The sequence below is a fragment of the Schistocerca piceifrons genome, chromosome 2 (assembly GCF_021461385.2).
Source record: "Schistocerca piceifrons isolate TAMUIC-IGC-003096 chromosome 2, iqSchPice1.1, whole genome shotgun sequence".
Taxonomy (NCBI): domain Eukaryota; kingdom Metazoa; phylum Arthropoda; class Insecta; order Orthoptera; family Acrididae; genus Schistocerca; species Schistocerca piceifrons.
The window spans coordinates 446,833,421-446,859,734 of record NC_060139.1 but is presented as its reverse complement, the minus strand read 5'-3'; the positions used below and the strand labels follow the sequence as shown (position 1 = coordinate 446,859,734).

Below are 26,314 nucleotides of genomic sequence, written 5' to 3'. Positions count from 1 at the left end.
TCTTAGAAAATAGATTAAGGAAAGGCAAACGTACATTTCTAGCATTTGTAGGCTTAGATAAAGCTTTTGACAATGTTAACTGGAATACTCTCTTTCAAATTCTAAAGGTGGCAGGGGTAAAATACAGAGAGCGAAGGGCTATTTACAATTTGTACAGAAACCAGATGGCATTATAAGAGTCGAGGGGCATGAAAGGGAAGCAGTGGTTGGGAAGGGAGTGAGCCAGGTTTTTAGCCTATCCCCGATGTTATTCAATCTGTACATTGAGCAAGCAGTAAAGGAAACAAAAGACAAATTCAGATTAGAAATTAAAATCACTGGAGAAGAAATAAAAACTTTGAGGTTCGCTGATGACATTGTAATTCTGTCAGAGACAGCAAAGGACTTGGAAGAGCGGTTCAATGGAATGTGCAGTGTCTTGAAAGGAGGATATAAGATGAACATCAACAAAAGCAAAATGAGAATAATGGAATGTAGTCGAATAAAGTTTGGTGATGCGGAGGGAATTAGATTAGGCAATGAGACACTTAAAGTAGTAAATGAGTTTTGCTATTTGGGGAGCAAAATAACTGTTGATGGTCAAAATAGAGAGGATATAAAATGTAGACTGGCAATGGGAAGGAAAGCATTTCTGAAGAAGAGAAATTTGTTAACATCGATTATAGATTTAAGTGTCAGGAAGTCCTTTCTGAAAGTATTTGTATGGAGTATGGAAGTGAAACATAGACGATAAATAGTTTAGACAAGAAAAGAATAGAGACTTTCGAAATGTGGTGCTACAGAAGAATGCTGAAGATTATATGGATAGATCACGTAACCAATGAGGAGGCACTGAATAAAATTGGGGAGAAGAGAAATTTGTGGCACAACTTGACTAGAAGAAGGGATAGGTTGGTAGAACATATTCTGAGACATCAAGGGATCACCAATTTAGTGTTGGAGGGCAGCGTGGAGCATAAAAATAGTAGTGGGAGACCAAGCGATGAATACACTAAACAGATTCAGAAGGATGTAGGTTGCAGTAGGTACTGGGAGATGAAGAAGCTTGCACAGGACAGAGTAGCATGGAGAGCTGCATCAAACCAGCCTCTGGACTGAAGACCACAACAACAACAATATCAACAATGTTGAAAATTGTAGCACCCACGAGAAGGTGGGTGAAGTTAGAAATATTCAGTACAGAATAATTGTCCTTCACAGTTCTAGCGTTCAAGCATCTGTAGTTGCCACATATACGAAAGGAGCCGTTCTGTTTAGGGTTGAGGTGTATGGGTGGTGACCACTGACTATAGAAGGGCTGTAAAATTCCTACCTCAAGAAGTTCCTGTATTTTTTGCTGAGCCAAGCCTAACTTGAGTCAGTTAAGGCAGTGAGCCTTGTGGCAAATAGGTAATTTTCGCATCTGTCAACACCTGTTTTCTTTGGGATTAGAATTATTCATATGATATTGCGTGAATTATTATATTCTTCTTGAAGTCTGGGGGTATGTCGCCTGTCACATAAATCTTGCTCACCAGATGGTGCAGTTTTGTCATGACTGGCTCGCCCAAGGCTATCAGTAGTTCTAATGGAATGTTGTCTACTCCCAGGGCCTTGTATTGACTTAGGTCTCTCAGTGCTCTGTCAAACTCTTCACGCAATGGCAGCGAAAAATTCACACATTTGTTATGTTTACACCAGTGCGGATGGTAGTTTGCGAATGCCAAGCACATGGCAGAAATGTGCGTGGGCGTAGAGACTCTATTGTCTATAGTGTGAGAGAGAGGTGCACTCAACGGTGGTGGCATTGCTGGCACATGTGGAGTTCTTGAGTGAGCCATGCGAGAAGGCGCGAGAGGGGGGAATGTTTATTAACACAACGGGCAGGGGCATGCATGGTGGCAGGGGGCGTGGTCGGAGCCCAGACAGCTGGATTGTCATGAGGCGTGCGAGTGTCAGTTTGCGAAGCAGGTGAGAGAGACATTGAGCAGAGCACACTTGATGGGGGTGGGAGAGGTGGAGGTAACACTGTGCAGTTGAGACTGGAGTCACACCAGATAGGTTGGGTGGTGCTAACCTGTGTGCAGTTGTCGGTGAAGCTGTCAGGTGCAGCAGATGAAGGCTCGGGTGTTCACACTGCCGAGTGGTGTGAATTGATGTGGGTGGTGATCACGGCAAGCTCGTCCTTGGTGTGTGCAATATGATATTCCAAAATGGCGTTCTCACATCGGAGGGCGAATGCTTGATACTTTCCGCCAGGATGAGATCCACGGTTGCACAAGTCCTGCTCATGAGAATTGCGTACTGATGCACTAAATAGTTAAAGGCATTTACACTTGGAGAAGGTGGCGGAGCATGTACACATAGGATGTGAGAGTTAGAGGTGTGGTGAAACAGAGACCTCGACACAATGTTTGGAGACAGGTGGTGGTGTGATAAGAAGTCGATTCCCAGGATCAGTTCTGCGATGCCCACCAAGTGGAAGATCCACAGGAGGGAGAGGCCATTAGAGAGGCGGAGATAAAGCTCGACAGTTCTGCAGGTCTGGAGTGTAAATGAGTTCATGACTCACAGGAGAGAGCATGTGCATGTGAGAGGGCGTGTGACCATTAACTTAGGTACAATTGAGATGTCAGCCCTGGTGTCCACAAGGAAGTTGCGGCTTGAAGAATAGTCTTTGACATAAAGGCAGCAGTTTGATTGGAAATAGGTGTGGATGGAATGTAGTGTGGGTTGGTGCATATCGGACAATTGGCTTTTCAGATGCTCGCATAGAGGGCTGCACCGAATATAGTGTGGTACCAAAAGTGCGGGTAGGTTGAGAGAGGAGGTGGCATCGTCCTCAATGTGTTCGAGTTCATATGCCAGAGTGTACAGTGCAGGCATGATATGCAGCAGCTTGGCAGGTGGAGAGTACATGTGTTAGGTACCAGGTGGTGCAGCAGTCTGAGGAGCAGAGCAGGCCTGCCCCTGCCAGTGGCCAGGTGAAGTACTGGTACAGGAGTGCGAACCTGTTGCATGAGCTCCTGCTGTGGCGCTGGTGTCTGAGCGAATAGACCTGGTCAGCCATCCGCACATGCGAACCGATGGATTCCAGGGCGTGGGGGAGGAGATGAACCTGGAGTTCTGTAGGCAGTATTCACAATCACACTGACCAGAGTTTCATCCGGCATCATCTGCTCGCTGACCAGGAAGTGTAGCCAGTGCCAAAGCTGGGGTGGGGTGCAGTCGCTGAGATGTTCCTTGTACAGTATTCGCATAATAACCTTGGGGAACGCGAGAGGCACTTGGTGATAGTTTTGCGAAATCAAAGTTAGCGGCAGCATCAGAAGTAGGTCACAGATCAGGTCTGTGCACCCGTGCAGATGAGTCATGACACTCAGGAATTTTGAATTATCATAAGTGACGTGGTACAGTTCAAACAAGTTCTCCACCAGTGTAAACCATGTTGCTGGGTTGTCCTTGGATAGCAGTGGCAGGTTTGGTAAGCAGCCTGGTGGTGGAAACAAGGGCACAGCTAGTTCTGTATCTGAGTCCCTCATATCACTTGTATGATGTGGATGCTGGACAGGCACGGTCAACACAGATGGCACTGCGCAGGGTGCGAGCGAGCAAGCAGTCTGTCAGAGAGGATGAGAATGGCACCAAACCACTAGGAAATGATGCTGTACAACTGTCCAATGCAACGTTTGTGGCACAGATGTCTGATGCAGAAGGCATGGCCAGTGCCTTGTGAAAAGTGAGCAGGTGAACAGCTGTAGCCAAAAACCCTGAAAGTTTACTTGTGGCGGCGGTGAAGGGGGAGGGGGGGGGGGTGCGGACGTGCGCAGAGAGCACACTTAAATGTTCTCACCAGGCTGTTCTGAGGTTCAGAAACCACAGTTAAGTGTCAGTACATGGCACATTATTCACATCAGGTGGAGGCCTGTAAAGTGCACTGAAGGGCTCAACGATCACTGGGGGTGGAAACATACCTGGAAATGTCCATGATATACACTGAGTGTTGTCCACTTTGTAAACCAATGAAGTGGTAAAGCACTCTGGCATCATGGAAGCACAATCGGTACATGTGGTCTGTCCTAACAAAGGAGAGGTTGCACACGGCACTGTTGTACCAGTTACTCGGGAGGCCGGCATCTAATACACTCCTGGAAATGGAAAAAAGAACACATTGACACTGGTGTGTCAGACCCACCATACTTGCTCCGGACACTGCGAGAGGGCTGTACAAGCAATGATCACATGCACAGCACAGCGGACACACCAGGAACCGCGGTGTTGGCCGTCGAATGGCGCTAGCTGCGCAGCATTTGTGCACCGCCGCCGTCAGTGTCAGCCAGTTTGCCGTGGCATACGGAGCTCCATCGCAGTCTTTAACACTGGTAGCATGCCACGACAGCGTGGACGTGAACCGTATGTGCAGTTGACGGACTTTGAGCGAGGGCGTATAGTGGGCATGCGGGAGGCCGGGTGGACGTACCGCCGAATTGCTCAACACGTGGGGCGTGAGGTCTCCACAGTACATCGATGTTGTCGCCAGTGGTCGGCGGAAGGTGCACGTGCCCGTCGACCTGGGACCGGACCGCAGCGACGCACAGATGCACGCCAAGACCGTAGGATCCTACGCAGTGCCGTAGGGGACCGCACCGCCACTTCCCAGCAAATTAGGGACACTGTTGCTCCTGGGGTATCGGCGAGGACCATTCGCAACCGTCTCCATGAAGCTGAGCTACGGTCCCGCACACCGTTAGGCCGTCTTCCGCTCACGCCCCAACATCGTGCAGCCCGCCTCCAGTGGTGTCGCGACAGGCGTGAATGGAGGGACGAATGGAGACGTGTCGTCTTCAGCGATGAGAGTCGCTTCTGCCTTGGTGCCAATGATGGTCGTATGCGTGTTTGGCGCCGTGCAGGTGAGCGCCACAATCAGGACTGCATACGACCGAGGCACACAGGGCCAACACCCGGCATCATGGTGTGGGGAGCGATCTCCTACACTGGCCGTACACCTCTGGTGATCGTTGAGGGGACACTGAATAGTGCATGGTTCATCCAAACCGTCATCGAACCCATCGTTCTACCATTCCTAGACCGGCAAGGGAACTTGCTGTTCCAACAGGACAATGCACGTCCGCATGTATCCCGTGCCACCCAACGTGCTCTAGAAGGTGTAAGTCAACTACCCTGGCCAGCAAGATCTCCGGATCTGTCCCCCATTGAGCATGTTTGGGACTGAATGAAGCGTCGTCTCACGCGGTCTGCACGTCCAGCACGAACGCTGGTCCAACTGAGGCGCCAGGTGGAAATGGCATGGCAAGCCGTTCCACAGGACTACATCCAGCATCTCTACGATCGTCTCCATGGGAGAATAGCAGCCTGCATTGCTGCGAAAGGTGGATATACACTGTACTAGTGCCGACATTGTGCATGCTCTGTTGCCTGTGTCTATGTGCCTGTGGTTCTGTCAGTGTGATCATGTGATGTATCTGACCCCAGGAGTGTGTCAATAAAGTTTCCCCTTCCTGGGACAATGAATTCACGGTGTTCTTATTTCAATTTCCAGGAGTGTACATAGTTTGTGCATGAAATGCAGAATCCATGTTAGCATGATGAAATGCAGAAACTTTGCTCACCTCATTATCATTTTCAAAATGCACACTCGCTGGAGAGGCAAAGTCTGTGTCTACAGTTTCGTGTTGCACTGTTGAGTGGCAAACACATTGAGGTGACAAAACTGCAGGAAACTTGCTGTAGAATCTAGGTGGTGATGAAGTGACAAAATGTTGCATTGTAGGTGCAGGAGCTTTGATATCCACTCACTGCGTGGCAGGATACATTTCCAAGTGGAATGAATGAAGGCATAAACAAAGGCAGCACAGTAGACGTTAAAATACTTGCACTACGAGGAAATGGTGCCTGAATTCTTACTTGGGATCAAAACTGTGAGAATATGGTTGGGTTGTAGCCCAATGAAAACACACTTAATACTGTAAGACTCGATATATTTCATATCAGTAAGTACAAACATCCACATTACAGCAAGTCACATATCGAACTGAATAAGCCAAGAGTTTCATTTGAGCAGTTGCCAGCGGGCTCATGCGCATCCACAGAGCTGAATTCACATATGAGCAGTGCCTTCTCCCAAATCTGGCTACTTGAAGTGTGGCTGTTTGAAGTACGAGCAGTAGCAGCAAGTATCCAGATGCTACCCAGAAAAATTTTTCTGGTGTGCCCAAGCTGCCCGATTTGCGCATGCGCAGAGCAATCTGAGTTATAGTTGGAGGTCATTCTCCATGTGACCCATGCATATGTTTTGTGATATTGCAGTTCATTCTTCATTTACAGTTCCCACATCAAATGAAAACAAAACAGATTTCTGTGTCTGGGATTAATCAAGTGAACCAATGTACATCCTCATAATCATGGAAGATTAAAATAAGTTAGTGGGTTCAATTTTCTGATTTTGTATTATTACCACGTTATTAGAAATCAACCATTAATCATCTTAACGAAGTTATTTTTGTCAGTTTGCTGGAGAAATTTGCTTCTATTAATCTTTTCTGCCGAGACAGTCAATTCATTTGAAACAAAGTGTTTCATGACACACTATTGGCTAGTTTCAACTTTGTTCAGTTTCAAATGCACATTTTCATTTTCTGGCATGAATGGCATTATATCATAATGAAGGACCAAACATGCAATAATACAGTACTGGTGCCCCAAGAAAACTAGTATCCCAAAAACTACATAGAAAAGCTGAATATCAGGTACTTCAGTGTCAATCTGGACATACAAATGTGCACTTTAAGCCAAATTAAGCATGGTTTACAAAATTGCGATGCTCTTGGAGTAGTTCCTGATGTCCTGTTTCTTTTATGACACTGTAAGATCTCCTAATGCTATATAGGTTTGAACATACATAAATATTCACTACAAGCTGACTAAGCAGACAAATTTGGTCAGTAGTTTTGAATTAAATATTTTGTTTCAAATGTATTGACAGTTTTAGCAGAAATTTACAAATCTGCTTCCTGTGTCTGTGAAACACAATTTTTTTTATCACAAGACACTTGTCTAGTACTTCCTCTAGGCTTTACATTATTTCTTAATTTGTGTTGTTATGCAATGAAAAGTGTATGAGCAGTGCAAACACCAAGCATGAGCTGCCTACATCATTGTAGCTGCGCGTGCGCGGTACGCCCTGTTTTCCGGCGGTCTCTGGCAATTGCTCAAGCAAACCTAAGATGGCACGTGCCATTAGTTTAAAGAAAAAGATCTTGTGATGGCAGAGATATGTTGTTCCTACTTGTCAATGCCACAGTTGCTTTTTTGTAATGATAAGATTTTTTTCATGTTTGTGTAAGTATCTGCTAGTGAAACTTGTAGAATGGTGTTCAATTTTCCCATTAATTAACTTCTGTTGAAATAAATGAGCTCTATAATCACTGATATCTGTCATCACATAAAATAGTACAAACAAATCTGGCCTGTGTAATATCTCACTGTTGCATAACTGATGCTTAATTTCACCAAAAGCTGCTTAACACGCACTAGTCCACCAAATACTATTTTTCTTTAGCAAGTTATATAAACAAAGTGCATTAAGTGCTTGTGCATTCACATGCATCGTTTAAAAATTACATAAACTGCTGAATGATCTGAGTTCCTTTTTTGATTTTTGCTTTGGGAATCCTACAGTGACCAAAAACTTATCATTATCAGGCAGAATTCCCTCCCCACTTACAATGTGACCAAGGAAATTCAATTTTTTCTCAGCAAATCTACACTTTTCCTTCTTCAAAGTCATACCTCTTTCTCTAAATTTCTTTGCTACTTCACACAATGTTTATAAATGTTCTTCCCATGTTTTACTGTTTATTAGAATATCATCAATATAAATGACTAATTTCAACAGCAACTCACTCTCAAGACATAGCACAAAGCTCTTATAAACTCAGCAACAGAAACTTTAATGCCAAAAGGTACAATACAATATTGAAATGACTTGCCATTATAAAGAAGTGCAGTGTGTTTTCCACATACCAGCAGAAGTGTAATGTGATGAAACTGGTAGAAAACCTAGGACTATGTGAGATTTTAAGACATGGAACAATCTAGCACTATCAAATTTGTTCAACAACTCTTCCATGTTTTAGGGGTGATCATTCTCTCATTCTAAAAATTTATTTAAATACTAACCTGATGCCTCCAACTCTCTTGCATACAACAATTAGTAATGGTTTCATAAAGAATGGATCATGATTTCTGAATTTCAGCTTGCATTGGTACTCCTTCACACACCCGGCTTTTCACTAAAAACGTCACAAAACTCCCACACAAATTTTTCTGAGTCATCTTTCTCTCCTATACTTAATTTATCAGCTGCATTAATTAGTCTTTTCAGTAACAAGGTGTGTACATGGATTGTTTACAATGTTATCATCTCAGAAACCCTCATCCTTATCAAAATAATGGCTAACAATCATAATTTCTGTTCCTCCTACATGATTACTACAATTTTCATTAAACAGTATATATAATTTTCTTTCTTTAATATTACCAGTCCTTGTTTCAATAAACAATAATTTCTTCTTTCCCAACAAAAATGAGCATTTACTTTCATAAATCAAGCCAAGCCTAACAACATGCATTCATTTCAGTCATTCAACATTAAACATTCCTGTTCAAAACTAGGGTCCTCAATGCTAAACATTATCAAATCTTGTCCGTTAATTTTTCCTGTTGGATTCTAACACCTGTGATTGGAAATTCAGTATAATTCTCTGTATGTTTTATTCTGTCTCTCAATTTACATAAAATACAACATATTGAGCTACCTGTGTCAATCAAACATACTCCTTTCCAAGTATCAATCTAAATGTTAATATAGGGACTACCTAATAAGTCTTCAATATCAAGAACATCATTCACAGCTAATAAATCATTCTCAACTTCTCTAAAATTTAATTCTGTTTCTATAGGTGATACTACTGACGTGATGGGCTGTAATGCCGCTAATGGTACCTTACAACTAATTTCAGTATTCTCTTCTACAGACAAATCATGTTCTTTAATGTAGGTGTTGACTATTCAACTTTATCATGCTATCTGCATTGGAATTATTAAATCAGAATGTGCATGTTTGTCATCTACCTGAAAATCACCATGCACATCACAACTAAGTTCTGCGTTATAAATCTGACTAGCTGTAACACCAAGCTTGTAATCACCGACGTCAATTGACATGATCTGACTCTCATGTACTTTCCTATCCATTACCTTATCATCACCAAGATACATCTACCCCTTTGCCACTAGCATATCATCACTGATCTCAACATAAATCATACCATCAAACTCTTCGCAGACCATAGCATTATACTTATCATCAGCATCAATATCAACATCACTTCTGCATAAATCAACTGACCTTACTACTAACATCAACATCAAAACAATCTTATCAATAACATCAACATCACCATGAAAAGTAATAATATTTGTGCCATCAGGTTCACAAATGTCATCATGAAACATACTATCTTACCACCGAGTGCGTGATTATGAACATCCACCACACCAGCTTCAGCTAAACTACACAACTTCATCATTCATCAAACCAAATTCATCAGCATCTTTACAACTGCAGATATTACTTGATACATACTGATCTCAAGATTCATCAAAAAGATTTGTCAACATATCATCACTTAATTCTAATTCCTGACTCACTTTCCTTCCTTCATCATTCATCTCCATCAAAATATTTTCCCAAACTTTTCTATCAAAATCAACTCTATTTATTTGGTGATCCCTATTATTTCTTTGATGACAACTAGCTGTGAAAAGTAACTCCTTCTTCTAAGTCTGTTTTGACTAGCCTGGTTTCTGTATCTACATCTCAATTCAGATTGATGAGCTCTCAATGAGGTGGTTATCCATTTCTCTGGTTATTATTTCTGTTCTGTACTCTCCACCTGCATTTCTCCTTTCTTCATTCCCCCACTGCCTATTTCTCAGGTAATGACCTGTGACATCACTCACTCTTTCTGGTCTGTCATAATTATTGCCTCTGAAATTATTCCCATCTCTCCTCCTGTTTCATTCATCTTGTTGATTACGAGAATACCTCCAACTCTGGTAATAGTTATCCGTCTAATTACTATTAGTCTGATATCTGTCATCTCTTTCCCGTGCATATCCAGTTTAGCTACAAACTTCAAAAACTCCACTATGAATCATGTGTCCCATAGACCAATCCCCACTGAAATCTACTTGGGAATCTACATTTTAAGGTGCCAGTTTGAATAAGCTCATTTAATGGTTTATACAAATGTGCTAATGTTCTTAATTGTCTCTTACAGAACTTGCTCATTCTCCTCTGTAATTGGAACATTTAATAACTCACTCTTAATCTCAGCTTGCCAGCTCCCTAATCAAAATTCACTAAGAAACAACTTCCAAACTCTTCAAATGACATGTCTGGGTTAACACGGTGGTTAGCCCAGCCTAAAGCTTCTCCATAATAAACCTTTTCCATCTAAAAACTTCTTAACTAATCTGACTTTGAAACAATCTGGCATACTGGATGTGACATTAATTTTTTCATTGACACAAAAATTCCATCAGATGGATCTTACAATCTCCCAAGAAATATTTTAGTCACACTAGTGAACATATTTCCAAACAAAAAATTATTACTGAAATTAATAGTGTAAAAACTGCTTTCTAATCGATTGCCTTTAGAGTTAACTACATTTATATTCTTGTTACAGTCCTCAGCATTTCCACTTACAATTGCTAACTCTTTCTTTATTTCTGTTTTATTTTATTCCAATTTTTTGTCTAAATTCTGTTAATCCACCTTCAAAAAAACCATGCATATGCTTGAAATTCTGATCATTCCTGTCTGACTCTTTGATTATTGTTTCCTCTATTTCTCCTAATCTCTCTTCAACAACAGTAACCATCTCTTCCACTGCTTTCAGTTCCATATTAGTAAACTGTTTAAACACACCTAGTTCAGCTTCTACTTCATCAACTCTCTCAACAGCACAATAATTTTTTTTTATTAACTTGTGTTAAGTCTTTCTTTATTTGTTTAAAACATATTCCCATTTGCTCGAAATTTTTATTTATGCACTTGTATTGTCTTGACAATTTGTTACCAAAGAATGTTGTTAAAGGTCTTTCAATGGATGAAGCTGCTGAAATCCCTGAAGAAGCAAACAATACTGCTTGTATTATCTTTGCAATCCTCTTCCTCCCAGGTAATTAGCTCTGAATTTGATGTATGAAGTTGAACTTCGTTGTTATTAAGATCCGCACTAACACTTGGGGATATCTCACTTATATTGTTAATGCTCATTTTGAAAAAGTTCTACAAATTCATCACAAGTAAACTTTTCAAAACATAGCACAAGTTTTGCACTGCTAACAAGACCTAACAAACCAGGTAAAGACATTACTGCTGAAAGTACTTGTCTTTCTTGTTACATTGGGATGTCAGGCAACAGGCTGGCAAGCAACTGATTTCGACTTAACTGTCCACAAGTCCTTTCAGTAATCATCCACAACTGTCCACAATCCAAATTATTCAAAAATATACAAACCTGAAACTTTCAGACCACATCAGCACTGCAATCAGTCTTATACACATCTGAGCTCCTACCAACACTGTGTCACATTACTTCTGGGAATGTGAATAAATATAATTATCTGAAATGTAAATAGTAATGTTCACTTTGAAATTTCATTGGGTAGTCCCAGCAAAAATGAATAATTACAAAGCTTCCTCCACCAGGTACACAACACAATGTCCTTGTGCCGAAAATTTAGACTAAAACTAATAAGAATGAAAATGTCAATAAAGTTCTTGGGTGATGTAAATTCAGCAGCAGAATTTAATACTCTACTTCTAGATCATCCTATCTACTTTGCTGCTATGTCTCGCTGTCCGTAATATGTTGCTGTAAGAAATTGTAGCAATTTTCCCACATCGTGTAAATCATCAGTGAAAGTTCAGGAGTTGCCTCGAATTCTTTTATTATGGCATAGGTGGTGTGCAGCAATGAACAATAGGCATTACAAATTGACTACATCTTGCGTCTCTGAAAACTGGCTACAATCTGTATAATGATAGTGCTCTTCCACATCCATTTATACTTTTAGTAACAACCAATGGTATTGTCCAAGATGCAAATTTACAAAATTATAATAGAAAATTAATACACAGAAATAAACTGTGGACAGCATACTTCAGGTACATTATTTCCTGGTGAACATATATAGGCAGTTTATTAAATGGGCAATTTAGAAGCATGAAACATGACAATATGTGGAAATTAACAAGGTGAATTACATTCGATTAATTTATAAGCAAAATATAAGTTTCAACATTTTCCTAACAAAAATTTGAATTACAAATTAAATACGCTTTAATTTAACAGTAGTGACATAGAGTAGAAAATCAGTATGTGTTTACATTTTTAATAAGGGACTGCATAATTTCTCTTTAATAACAAACACTATTGCAAGTATTTTACATTACTGCTGTTATTCTGCAAACTTTGATGAAATAACGCATACAATGCCAGAGAGAATATGAGGCAAATATAAATTCTAGTGAATGATGGTAGTCATTAAATAGTTTAGCTAACTAGTGGCTCCAATGTTAACAAAAAATATTCCTACATTCACACAGCCTGGATATAAAGTATGCTTGAATCTGATGTAGTCATGAGCTTTCTATTTGGCTTCTAACCAGAACTTTCTTATTAACTGCTGTATAATTCACATAGTAACTAGTATCAAATTGCAATGTTGGAATGTTTCTCAATATTTTATGTGTGTATCTGAGGCTTAAATTGCTCTTCAGAGAGTGTTCTGTAAAATCAGAAATAAAAAATTTAAAAATATGAGCGTTACTCAAAATTGATAACAACCATAATGTTGAAAACTACTGACCTATGCCTCTCCTCTCAGCATCATCCAAAGTATGAGAGAGATTAAGTGAAACAACAGCTTATAAAATACTTAATGGCTACAGGCTATTAAATGGTAATCAACACAGCTTTTGCACAGTTAGACATGCCTAAACACCAATAATTATTTACCCAGATGAAATAATTAGACACACAGAAAATAACAAAAATGTTGTAGGAGTCATCTTAGATCTTGCTAAAGTTTTTGACACTTAAGCATTAAATTCTCTTAGACAAACCAGAAACGCTAGGAGCCATATTGGTACAAAACTCTACAACATACTGCCAACCAACATCAGAAAGTTAGAAGATGAAAACAGATTTAAAGTAGAATTTAAAGAATTTCTACTTGAACCACGTTTTTATTCGGCAAATGACTATTTAGGCCAATAAATAATTCTCATAATGTTTATACGAGGGCTATCCACAAAGTACATTATGTTTTGGAATTAAAAATAAATAAAGTATTGGAAATTTTTTTTATTATATACTGATGAAAGCCACACTTAAATACTACTTTTCTGCTGCTAAGAAGTGGTGTCAGGCGCACCCACGCCACGGCTTTGACTAGTACCATGCGGGCAACCGAGAAACACCGAATAGGGTGAGTCCAGCAACTGCCTTCTCTCTATGTTTTCTGTGTAGGTAGACGTGTCGAGGGTAACGTTAAGGGATGTGAGAGTGTCATTTGAAAGGCCTAGCAGCCCTGTAGACTTATCGCAGTTTTGTGGGAATGATAGTCATGTTAACTTAGTACCATCTAAATGGGTAGTGTGTGGATTAACAGGTCACATCACTCCTTGCGATAAATTTGTACCAAGCACTTGTGATGTGTGTGGCTTGTATGGTCATGTAACAGGGCAATGTGGTAAGTCTATATGGCTTGCCATTAGACGTGCTACGAATTAACTTGCTTCTGGGTAATACAATTTCATTTTTGCGAGGTGAGGTATACCACACGGAAAATGCCAGAGACACGTGCAACCAGGACAAGTGACGCCATAGTCGCATTGACAGAGCAAGTTAAGAAACTGATTGAAGAAAATAAGTTGCAAAAGCTGCACATGCAGAGGATGGAGCAACACAACCAGGCTCGGGAAGCAAGCGGCTAATTTGGTACCTTCCTTCTGGGGTAAAACATGTGAATGTTTTCATTGGTAATGTACATAGTACGGCTAGACTGTGTGGCTTGTCGGATGAAATGTGTTTGCATATGGCGAGGTTACGGTTAGTAGGTGATGCAAAGACTTATGTGGCATACCACGAAAGTTAAAAGATGCTACTATGTTCACAGAGTTGGTGAGGGATTATTGCAAAGGTTTAGGAAACAAAACAGTGCCAGATTTTTTAGAGAAAAATTGGGGAGGATGATGCAAAAAATGGATGAAACGGTAGAAGAATTTTCAGACAGAATTAGGAGAACGAATGCACACACTTATGAGTTAATGCGAGATGCAAGTGCAAATGAAGTTCTATTGAAAGATGCAGAGAATAGAGCTTTAGACACATATTTGCGAGGAGTTATGCCAGATTTTTCATGCCAGATACAGATAGAAAATCCAAGTGACTTAGCAGCAACATTGCACGTAGCTAAACATTTGCAGGAAGTGGATAGCGCCACTACAAGTCGCAATGACAAGAAAATTTTTTCATCTTCCAAAGAGTGTTACCATTGTGGGAAGCAAGGTCATTTTAAGGAACAATGTCTGCAGTGTTTCAATTGTCAGAAAATAGGGCATAAAGCATGGCAGTGTAAAGCCAAAAAATGGGTTAAAAGATAAGTGGCAAAGAGTTTTATTGGATACTGGAGCACATGTATCTGTTGTCATTGTGGACCTTATGGGCAAGAAAGGATTGGAAGCTCCGACATATAGATTGCATGCAGTAGGTGATAAAAAATTAGATGCACTAGGAATAGCACAGCTCAAGTTTAAGATAGGGAACGTGTGGGTCCGGGAGCAAATGGAGGTGTTGTCAACTGTGGGACAGGGATTTTCAGCAATACTTGGGTTGGACTTTCTGATTAAACATCATGCCAAAATTGACCTTTCACAACATACGCTGGAACTCGATGGGAACTTGTTCTCAATGGGTACAGCCAGTGCAAATGTTTCAGAGTCGCAAGGTGCACCGATAGCTAAGGTGATACCAACTAAAATGCGTATAAGTGCATTAAAGGTGATTCGTGTGACAAAGTACGAACAGGTACAGGAAGTTGATCTGGGTACCGGTGGTTGTCGATGTGCCACAGCAGGGGTTATTCTTGGTAGAGCCACTACCGAGTAATGAGGTTTTAGACGAAAAGCATTGCTTTATTCATAGGAGTGTATCACGGGTAACGGACATAAATGGGCAGTTTATGGTTCCGGTGAGTTTAGATAACTTCGGGCGAGATGATGTCGATCTGCCGAAGGGATTAGTAATAGCCACAGTAGAGTTAATGGATGAAGAGCACATTGATAGTTTGAGGCTAGGCTATGATGTAAAGCAAATCATCAGCACATCTGCACTTCATGACAAGGTAAATCATTTGAGAGGAAATGATCATTCGGGTATGGAAGAATTATTACTAAAGTATAAAGCATTGTTTGAAGCACAGGGTATGTTACCTGCCACATCGATAACACAGCATCATATTCCAACAGGGAATCATGCTCCGGTGTATCATAAGCCATACACTCTACCAAAACAATTACGACTAGTAGTAGAGCAATTAATAGAGCAACAACTGGAAGATGGGATAATCCAGCACAGTAAGAGTCCTTGGTCTAGTAACATGGTCCTAGTTCCAAAGAAGACACCGGGCGGGTCGAAAAAATTTCGCTTTTGTTGTGATTACAGACATTTGAATGAACAGACAGTGGCAGACGTATATCTGATTCTGAATATCACAGAAACGTTAGACAACCTAGAACAGTGTAAATTTTTCTCCACTATGGATTTGCGAAGCAGTTATCACCAGATTGAAGTATGTCTGGAGGACAAGCCAAAAACAGCATTTACAATGCATTGTGGTCACTTCGAGTATAAAAGAATGCCGTTTGGACTAAAAAACGCTCCAGCAGCATTTCAGATGTTGTTGGATGGAGTCTTTCATGGGTCGAAACCGAAAAAATGCATGGTGTATCTGGATGGCATTATAGTTTTTTCAAGAGATATAGAGCAGCATGTGGAACGGTTAGAGGGGGTATTTAAAAGATTAGAGGCAGCACGGCTAACATTAAGTTTGGACAAATGCCATTTTGCGCAAGCACAAGTAAGTTATCTCAGGCATGTTATCAGTCAGGACGGGGTACGGAAAGATCCTCATCTCACTTCTGCAGTAAGAGATTTTCTGGTTCCGCAAATGGTTAAACAACTGCAATCGTATATTGGTCTTACGAGCTATTATCAAAAATTGGTACAGGGGTTCAAAGAAAGAGCGAGGCCACTTACTAAGTAGCTAAGAAAAGGTGTTACCTTCCAGTGGATGTCAGAGTGCGAGAAAGCATTTCAAGAGTTGAAACGGATACTGACATCAGATCCAGTTTTGAAGTTTCCAGACTTTTTGAAGGAGTTTATACTACAATGTGACACATTTAATCACATGCTTTGGGTTGTACTTGGGCAAGAAATTGATGGCAAAGAACATCTGATTGTGTTAGTGTCTCGTCAACTTAACAAGGCAGAACAATATTTCTCCACGATGGAGAAGGAATTGTTAGTGGTAATATACGGGATTAAGTACTTTCGATGTTATCTGTATGGTAGAAGGTTTAAGGTTGTGACGGATCATTCGGCTCTGAAATGGTTATTAGGTCTGAAAGACCCAGCGAGTAGCCTAGTGAGGTGGGCACTGAAACTCAATGAGTTCGATTATGAGGTAACACACAAGCCAGGTGTGAAACATGCCAATGCTAATGCATTGAGCAGGAAAGTGGCAGTACTACAAGTAACAGGGGTGACTGAAGATGAGTAGAAAAGGGCACAAGCCGTGGATAGTGATTGCCAATTGTTCAGAAAGCAACCGCAGTTCCTAGTACAGGACGGGTTACTTTGCAAGTCACCAAAATGTGGCCCGCGTGTCGTCGTACCAGCAGCATTAAGATCTGAAGTTTTGCAACAGGCGCATGACCATTTTCTTTCAGGGCATGGTGGGAAAAGAGCTACAGATAGGCAGATAGTGGAGATGTTTTGGTGGAGGACACGACGTCAAGACGTGGACAAGTATGTCAGGAATTGTGTGCCATGCGCACAGCGTGCGGACTTGAGCCATCAAAAGATTCAGCTTCAAAGATTACCAGAGGCAGACAGATCTTTCCAACAAATCCAAATTGATGTATTAGGCCCATTTAATAGGAGTGCTGCAGGGAATAAGTATGAGTTAACAGTGATTGACCACTTTTCTAGGTATTTAGTCATGGTCGCATTACCAGATCAGAAAGCAAGTACCGCGGCACAAGCTTTAGTTAATAATTTGTTATTCAGGTATGGGATACCTCAGTCCTTGATCTTGTATCAAGGTATGAAGCAACTGTGTAAGTTACTGAAGGTAAAGAAACTACAGACTAGTCCATTCCATGCGCAAGCAAACGGACGAACGGAGAGAATGCATCGCACGATCGCTAAGATGTTGAGTCACTATGTAAATAGTCAACACACCGACTGGGATGTGTACTTACAGTTCGTAACCAGTGCATACAATAGCAAGGTACATACGTCAACAGTATTGTCGCCGTATGAATTGGTGTATGGGTGGAAGATGCCATCACCTTTTGACATGCTTCATCCAAGGCTGGGAGCGGAGGGCGAGCATGTAAGGCAATTTGCGAAAACCATTAAGGAAGTATGGCAGAGAGTTAGTCGAGCTAACACAAAAGCATTGGAACTACAAGAGCAGGTGGGAGGTACGAAGAAGTTGCCACAGTACAAAGCAGGCCAATGGGTGCTGCTAGCTAATCCGTACGTTTCAAAAGAGAGAACCAATAAGTTCACAAACAAGTTCCAGGGACCGTACCAGGTAGTGGAAATGACATCACCTGTCAATGTAAAATTACAATTGCCTACCAAGACAATGGTGGTTCACATTAGTAGAGTTAAGCTGTCCCAGGGGGCAGTAGACCCATGTATATGTACTTCTCCTTCTGGCAGAAAGCGAAAAGAAGCGCTAGAAGCAGACAGTAAACCGGGTATTAAGTATAAGTTGCGTTCAAGAGATGTGTAGTTAGCAGTAATTATCATGTGTGTATTATTCTTGTGCACGGACTAGGGTTATTTTATTGGTATAAAGGGGTAGTGATGGGAGTTTTTTCCTTCTCTCTCCATTCTGTAGGTGACGCAGGATGGGGTACAAGTGGATAGTATGGGGCGTAGTCCTCTGGCAGCTGACACAAGCTGGCCAGGTACAGGATATGCCATTGCGAAGTGGGGTGTTGTTCGGGAAACAACCGGATGTGGTCCTCACGAGTCATGAGTGGACACTTCGGCTGGCACTCAACATCCTGCAGGTAAGGGACAAGATGCGGCAGCTACAGGAGGTGGTATCGAGTGTGGAAACGGTTGCATCTAAGAATGGAATATTACGGGATGTGCAAGAAGAGTACGAGGCTTTGGATAGGTCATGTAAGGAAATAGGGGAACAACTGTGCCAAGTCGTGAGCATGATTCCAGGGAGGAGAAAGAGAGTAAAGAGGGGTTGGTTGAATGCAGGTGAGAAGTTGCTGAAAACAATTTTTGGAACAGCGGATAGAGACGATATTGAGGGTTTGAAGAATTCTTTAACAGTTATTCATGACAGGGAGGAAAGCATAGGGAAGTTAGTGGATATATACACAACAGAGATACGTAGATTAGGTACAGAGTTGTTGAATGTGACGCGAGTGGTGCGTGGGATGGCTACAGGGTTACGAGCATATATAGAATAAACACAGAAATTATTGAATACGGATCTGGAACAGGTACAAATGCGATTGGATATAGTGGAAAGGAAGCTGGATATGGCTAAATTGCTGCAGGAACTGGTTAATAGCATTGGTGATGCACGAGTGAGGATGGATGAATTGCAAGAGGCAGTACATCACGCACTGCACGGGCAGGTGAGTGTGACGTTGATGTCACCAGAAAAATTCAGACAGAGTCTGAAGCAGGCAGAGGGAGAGTTTTCAGAGAGGGTGTAGCACGTAGTGCTGATAATTGAAGCGAGTATGTCACTTTTTTATCATATGTCTAGGATTAAGGTAACAATGGATCTAGTTAAGATGTATATAGATATCAGATTTCCAATAACTAGTGTGGGGAGACAGTATCACTGTTATACAGTGCATCCTTATCTGGTCAGATGGGAGCGCATGGGGAAGGGTGTACAGTTCAGGACACAGAAGGTTTTATTAATTTCTAAGGAGGGGGATACTCATGCTACTATGTCGAGTTTAGAGTTGAGTAGATATCTAGCAGAGTCAGTTTCCATTTGTCCATCACGGGTTGTTTTCACGGGCAAGGGGTCGTGTGAGATCCAGTTATTCAGGGCAGAAGCAGAAGCTTCGGAGTGTTGGAGAATAATAGTGAAGCCTACGCCACATTTTCAGCAAGTTGGGAGGCATTGGTTGTATTCAGTATTCGCTATGGAGAGGATATCAGCCAAGTGTTATGACAATGGGAATTGGACAGCAACCACGAAGATGGAATTACGGGACAGTGGTTTGCTAATCAACGGGACAAATTGTGAAATAGTAGGGGATCGTTTCAGCTTACCAGCAACAGTCACGGCAGTCACCAAGGTTACAGATACTCATCTGACATTGTACTGGCCAGATGCGTCATTCAGCATTGCTCCAGGAGAAAATTTGACATATATTAACAACACCTTGGATGCTACACTATTGCTAACGATAGATAAACTAGTAGATTTGGAGAAAGGTTAAATTTCAATGCAGCAATTATTAAGGCATGTGGACGAGTATGATACTAGGCGGAAACGTAGCATAGTGACCATTGGTATTTCAACCAATACTATTACCATGTTGACTGTATTTATCGGTATGGTATATGTCTTATTAAAACAGAGGATTCAGCATGTTAATGCAAGACCACTCCATAAGATTCCTGTAGAATGGATTACCAGTAGAGCATGAGTCAGGGCAACCTGGATGTATATAGGGAAGAAGTAGAATATAGGATAGAACTAGAGTTAACGTATAGGGTAAATTCGGGGACGAATTTAATTTTTAGGAGGAGGCAGTGTTGCGGCCATATGTAGTAAGCATTGCTTCACGCAGTGGAGAATGGCAAAACAGAGGCACGCCGGCGACTGAGGCATTGCGAAGGAGGCAGGCAAAGATAGCCTTGCTGACAGCAGCAGTCTACCAGCAGGCTGACGCAAGGACGCACACAGACCGAGCGCCAAGCGAAGCCTGGAGAGTGCTGAGTAAGGGGAAGTGAGGCCAGTACGCTAAGTTACGCTACAATATACTGCGGGAGTAATAACAAAAAGCTACCATCACGGGTAAAAACATCCTCCTGCCAGATATAAATAGTGGAGCGCAGGCAGCAACAGACAGAAGCCATTAGGAAGCAGTTCGGATCTGAGGACGGACATGGTCCATGTTCGAATGTTCAATCTTCGTAGGTGACGATTCCAGAAGTCTGTTCCAGCTCGCATGAGTCATCTGTTCACCGCCAGATGTCAACTTCAGCTCTGGAGGTCGGCCCAAGTTCGGTCAGCACCATGGCTGACTAACTACAGCGAGAACTTCCAGCAGGACTGGCCGCAGCGCTGTCTTGGTCACAGGCACCACCGGGGACTGACGCCCGGACTTCACTGCAACCCGGCCCCATGGCGCATGGTCCGTCCATGGCGGGACCTCGCAGACATCGCGACTGACGGCTTCCCAGCTGCCGGTGCAGCAGGCGTCGGCAGCTGACCTCAAGGCGACGAGTTCATCTCAACCATAGGACATCCTGGCTTCGTCGGAGCACTGGTAGCCTGAGGCTCCCAAGTGCAATCAGCAGCACGCGTTGCACGCATTGCTGGACACCGCCAGATGTCAACTTCAGCTCTGGAGGTCGGCCCAAGTTCGGTCAGCACCATGGCTGACTAACTACAGCGAGAACTTCCAGCAGGACCGGCCGCAGCGCTGTCTTGGTCACAGGCACCGCCGGGGACTGACGCCCGGACTTCACTGCAACCCGGCCCCATGGCACATGGTCCGTCCATGGCGGGACCTCGCAGACATCGCGACTGACGGCTTCCCAGCTGCCGGTGCAGCAGGCGTCGGCAGCTGACCTCAAGGCGACGAGTTCATCTCAACCATAGGACATCCTGGCTTCGTCGGAGCACTGGTAGCCTGAGGCTCCCAAGTGCAATCAGCAGCACGCGTTGCACGCATTGCTGGACACAGCAGCAGCCAGGCGGAGGGATCCGCAGGGCTGGACAGCGATGATGAGGGAGAAATTGTAAAGAAAGTTCAATAAATAATTGTAAAACTCCACACCATCTCAGTCTTTGGTGCAGCCACTGTGTCTGCTGCTAACAAGTGGTGCAGAAGTCATGACAGAAGACAAAAGTAAAGCCTTAGGGTAAATAGTCTATGCAGTTTCAATACTGTTAGTATACATGTATAAAAAGTTGTATTACTGTGCGTTGTATAACCAAGCAATATTCTTTGAACATTTTTTTGTACAATTTTGTATGTATTATTCTTTGCACTACTTAATGTAAGATTTTGTACGTTCTTTTTCCAGAAATTGTTTCCCATAAATTTACATGTGCTTTTGGACAACATCCATACAATATTTATTGTCTATGGCTGGATAAATAAATAAATAAAATAAATCCAGAAATAAAAAAGTGATTAACACCAGAAAAAATAGAAAACAGGTAGTAGAATTCAAATCACTTTATTATAATTATAAAGTTATGCTGGTATCTGATGCAAAGAAATTAAAAAGGAATTGTATTAGAAGGTAGGTTGTTAGGTACACTTCTGTTATCATGTACATAAATGTCTTACAGTTGTCAGAGACTACAGAGAAGATCATGGTGTTTGGAAATAGCAGTCTTCTTCTTCTGCCTGTCTGCAACTCTAGATCTCATCTACATTGTGAGTAGCAATCAATCTGTTTCATAATATTATCATTAATTACAACCTGGATTTTTCACTAAATACCACTTGGGCAGTATACACGGTAATATAGTTTTGGTACTTATATATAAAGTTCCATAAATGGCATATTACTGCTTGACTGTGTTTTGAGCTTAAACTGTGACCTTACAAAGTGACATTGCTGAATTAAGTGGCACTGGATAAGCTGTTTACTACACATTTGTTTCTTTCCCTCTGCCAGAGGATAAAAATGGGCCGGGGGTGGGGTTAGGGGAGGAAGGCATGGAGTGTTCATGTGCAGGATTAGAAAACAAGATATAGAAATGTCTCAGGCTATGTAAATAAATGTAAATGTGCATGAATTTGTATCAGTCCTACTTTAAAGGTGACAATCAGTAACATTATATTTGTGAAGTACACCAGCTTACAGCACCAGTCTCATCGCATTTTTGAAGGACTGCTTCCATGTGTAACATTACTTCTGGGAATGTGAGTAAATATAAATAGCTAAAACTGCTAAATGGTAATATTCACTTTTAAATCTCATTGAGTAGTCTCACCAAAAATTAATAATAAAAAGGTTCCTCCACCAGGCAGAGAAAATGATATGCTTGTACTGAAAATTTAGACTGGAACTATTAGGGATAGCCTGCACACAGGATTTGGGAGGCTGTGTTCCATCTGTGGAGACAGAGTAACCCAGAAATGTCACAGAAGACTGATGCAATTGAAATTTTTCTTTGTTAACCTCGACACCATTGGATGCCAAAGTCTGGAAGACCTGGGATAAATGATCTTTGTGGTCTTCAGTCGATTTGCTGAAAATGAGTATGACATCCAGTTATGCACAGCAGAACTCGAATTGTCGTAAGACTGAGTCAATGAAACATTGCCACATTTGCGCTGCATTCTTTAAACTAAATGGCGTGAAGTTGTACTGGAACAAACCGAGCGGCATGATGATCGCACTCTTTGGAATGCCTTCCGGTACTACAGGAATCTGCTGATAAGCACATTTCCAGTCAATCACACTGAAGATTGTGGCGCCCAATAACATATGAGGGAAATCGTTTGTGTTTGGCACGGGGTAATTGTCCATGACAGTACGAGCATTTAAACATCTGTAATCACCACACATTCGAAAACAACTGTCATGTTTGGTGACAAAGTGAATTGGTGAAGACCAATTGCTGTCTGATGGCAGTAGAATGCCTGCCTCCAGAAGTTCGTTAATTTGCTACCGGGCCACGCGCAACTTAATGGGGTTGAGGCGTCTAAACTTGTGTCTAATAGGAGGGTCAGCAGTGAATTATCTTGTGTGTTGTTCTGTCAGTGACTGAAGAGACTGAGAACTGCACACGAGGCTGAGTAATGTCCTGATGTGGAGTTTTGGGACGACGGGGTGCGATGAGGCATAGCCGTTAGTGCGAGTGGGAAAAGGCAGCACGAAAGTCACATGCCTATTACACGAGCGTGTTGTGCGCTTGTTTGTAGAGGGTGGCTGTGCGCGCAGCACAGAGCAGAGTGGGGAGTGCAGCGACTGTCTTTTGTTAACTTTGACTTGGGTAACCGGCACTGGCGAGAAGCGCCGGTGTCGTCGCGAGGGGCAGCGATGGCCGCCAGGTTGCTTGGTTGGCACGCGGGAGAGGGGGAATGTTTATCAACAAGCAGGGTGGCTGCCTGCATAGTAGGCATGGTCGTGTTGTGTGAGCAATTGTTATTAGGGACACTGTTTGAAACAAGAAGCACTGCACCCAGTGGGCACTTGGGCGGTGCAAAGGTCACTGAGCGCGAATCGTCACATGGAATGGATGTTTTTGAACTAACCTGATGAGTGTTCGAACTGACACTTGGCGATGAAGTTCAATCCGGTGAAGGAACTTGGATTGCAGTTTCAACAGAGGTGTGGAGGCCACAGCGAGCTCGTTGTAAGTGTGAGCAATGCGTTGTTTCAGCTCGTCGTTCTCCTGGCGGGGGTGCACCGCTGAGTCGTATTCTGAAAATAGGTTGGTGACGCAGGTCACAATCTTGCCCGCAAGGGCGGAAGACTCGTGACCTAAATCCCATATTACGGCGGAAATGGAACGAGGAGTATGAGTGCCAGAGCACGATATCTGAGTGTTAGACAGGTGGTGTAACACTGAACACTGGACTACGTTCAGGGAGAGCTTGTAATGGGACAAAAAATCCATACCAAGAATTGGTTCATCGATGTCGGCGATGTATAAGGTCCACAGGAAATGCAGAGAATGGGATAGGTGCACCATCACTTTCACAGAACTGACAATCTGTAACGCTGATGTGTTGACAGCTCGTAGGAGACACTTCGTTGGTGAAAAGTCAGTAGGAGTCAACAATCGAGGTATGACAGACATGTGAGCGCCAGTGTCAATTACGTAGACAAACTGCAATAAAATGTCTGTCACGTATAAATGACCGCTCGGCCAAGGGGACGAAGTGCAATGTTAGGGTAAGCCTGTGGAGTTCCCGGCAGGACTCGGTGTCACTTAGTTCCTGCGGTCAGCATTTGGGTGTTGGCAAGGTAACTTGCACTTCTTGGCCTCAGCCCCAAAAATCTTGTGGTACCACCAGTACGGACGAGCTGGATGTGGCGGTGGTGGTGACTGTGATAGTGGGGGAGGCTTGTCCTCGTTGATCTGTTCTGGGACATAAACCGGGAAGTATGGAGTGTGGGCGAGTCTTGAGTGCTCGGAAAGAGGAGAGAGCAGACAAGTACTGCCTGGTGGCATAGAAGGCGTGGAAGCAGAACGGGCCCTGCCCCTGCCTGCAAACGGCCAGTAAACAGGAGGTGTAGTGTCACACAGTGATGAGGGACGAGCTGGGTGTTTCTGGTGCAGGAGCACATACAGCTGATCTGGGGTGCGTAGGCGAGAACCGATAGACTCTAAAGAGTGCAGCAGTAGGTGTATCTGTAGGTCAGTAGGTAACTTGACAGCCCATACCACCCACAGAGTGACATCTGACATAGTGTGTTCACTCACAAGTAACCTGAGGCAGCACCATAGTTGTGACGCAGTGCGGTCCCCCAGGTGCTCCTCGTAGAGAATCTTGATTATCAATTCCTGTGGCGAGCAGGCAAGTCAGTCCAATATCGTTTTCTTGGTGAACTCATGCTTCAGTGGCAGTGGAGGCGAAAGTAGGAGATCACACATTAAATCCGAGTGGTTGTGAAGGTATGTGACCAAACATAGGAACTTGGAGTTGCCATCAGTCACTTGATGCAGCTCGAAGAGGTGCTCCACCAGTGCGAACCATGAAACTGGATTGGCCTCGTATAGGAGAGATGGCTTGGGTATGCGGCCTGGAGGTGGAGATGAAGGTGACTTCAGCATGTCTTGGAAGCCTGCGGTCCCGCTGCACAAGAGTTCATGCTGGGATCCGGCATCACTGGAGCGGAAATGTTACTAGCACACACGTTCAGAACAACAGCTGGTTGTAATGTCTCTGAAGACGCCCAAAAACACGACGCGGCAGGCACGGTTGGTATCATGGAAGCAAACGGGCGAGTGGTGCGTAATGAGGGCCCGTAAACTGGACCGGAAATTGTAGGAATAGCACTGACATTGTCCAACTCAGAAATGACGCGGAAGGCTGGCAGCAGACGCAGACGGTACTGTGGAAAGGGCAAGCGATTGTATGGTTGGATTCGAGGCCCCTGTAGTTGTGGAAGGGGGCTCTAGAGATTAAAGTGGCAACAACAAGAGTATTCCGCACACTCTGGCCACGCACCCTTCGTGGAAGGACCATAAAACACTGGTGAAACCTGTGGGTGGTCACACTGTCGTAGTACAATGTTGCTGGGTGAAGAGGCTATCTTGAGGGCACTCATACCCATGTGGTCAAGAAATTGGGTTGCTGATCCGGTGGTTTGTTCTGGCGAACTGGATGCATAAAAATGTCTGTTACTGATTTGTGAGGAAGGTGAGGCCGGCATAGCTTGGTAATAGTTGACTGCGTGTGTGTTTTGCACAAATGGCGGTGTTGCTCATGGCACTACTGTAACCAACATCGTGGCATGTAGAGGATCAAAGCACGTGTGCGAATTTCGGTCCCTTTGAGCTTCGTATGAACGATCGTTCGCACACTAATTAGTAGATCATCTACTTCACTTTTCACTTGCTGTTGTGCGTAATCTGGCAAAACAAAACCTGAGTCCATTGTTTCAGGTAACTGCGTAAACTCGATCATTGTGGAGTTGCTAAAGTAGAGATTATCCTTGTCGAAGATCGTAGATCGTTGTCCGTTAGATGC

The 26,314-nt window shown here is 42.9% G+C and overlaps 1 protein-coding gene across 1 annotated transcript in view; it reads left to right on the top strand.

Moving 5' to 3' along the window:
* Positions 1–18,303: 18,303 nt before the first annotated feature.
* Positions 18,304–26,314, top strand: part of LOC124775463 — a 28,631-nt gene continuing 20,620 nt past the window's right edge. The window contains exon 1 of the mRNA XM_047250295.1: positions 18,304–18,343. Coding sequence (XP_047106251.1) covers positions 18,304–18,343 — 40 coding nt within the window. The remainder of the gene's footprint in view (positions 18,344–26,314) is intronic.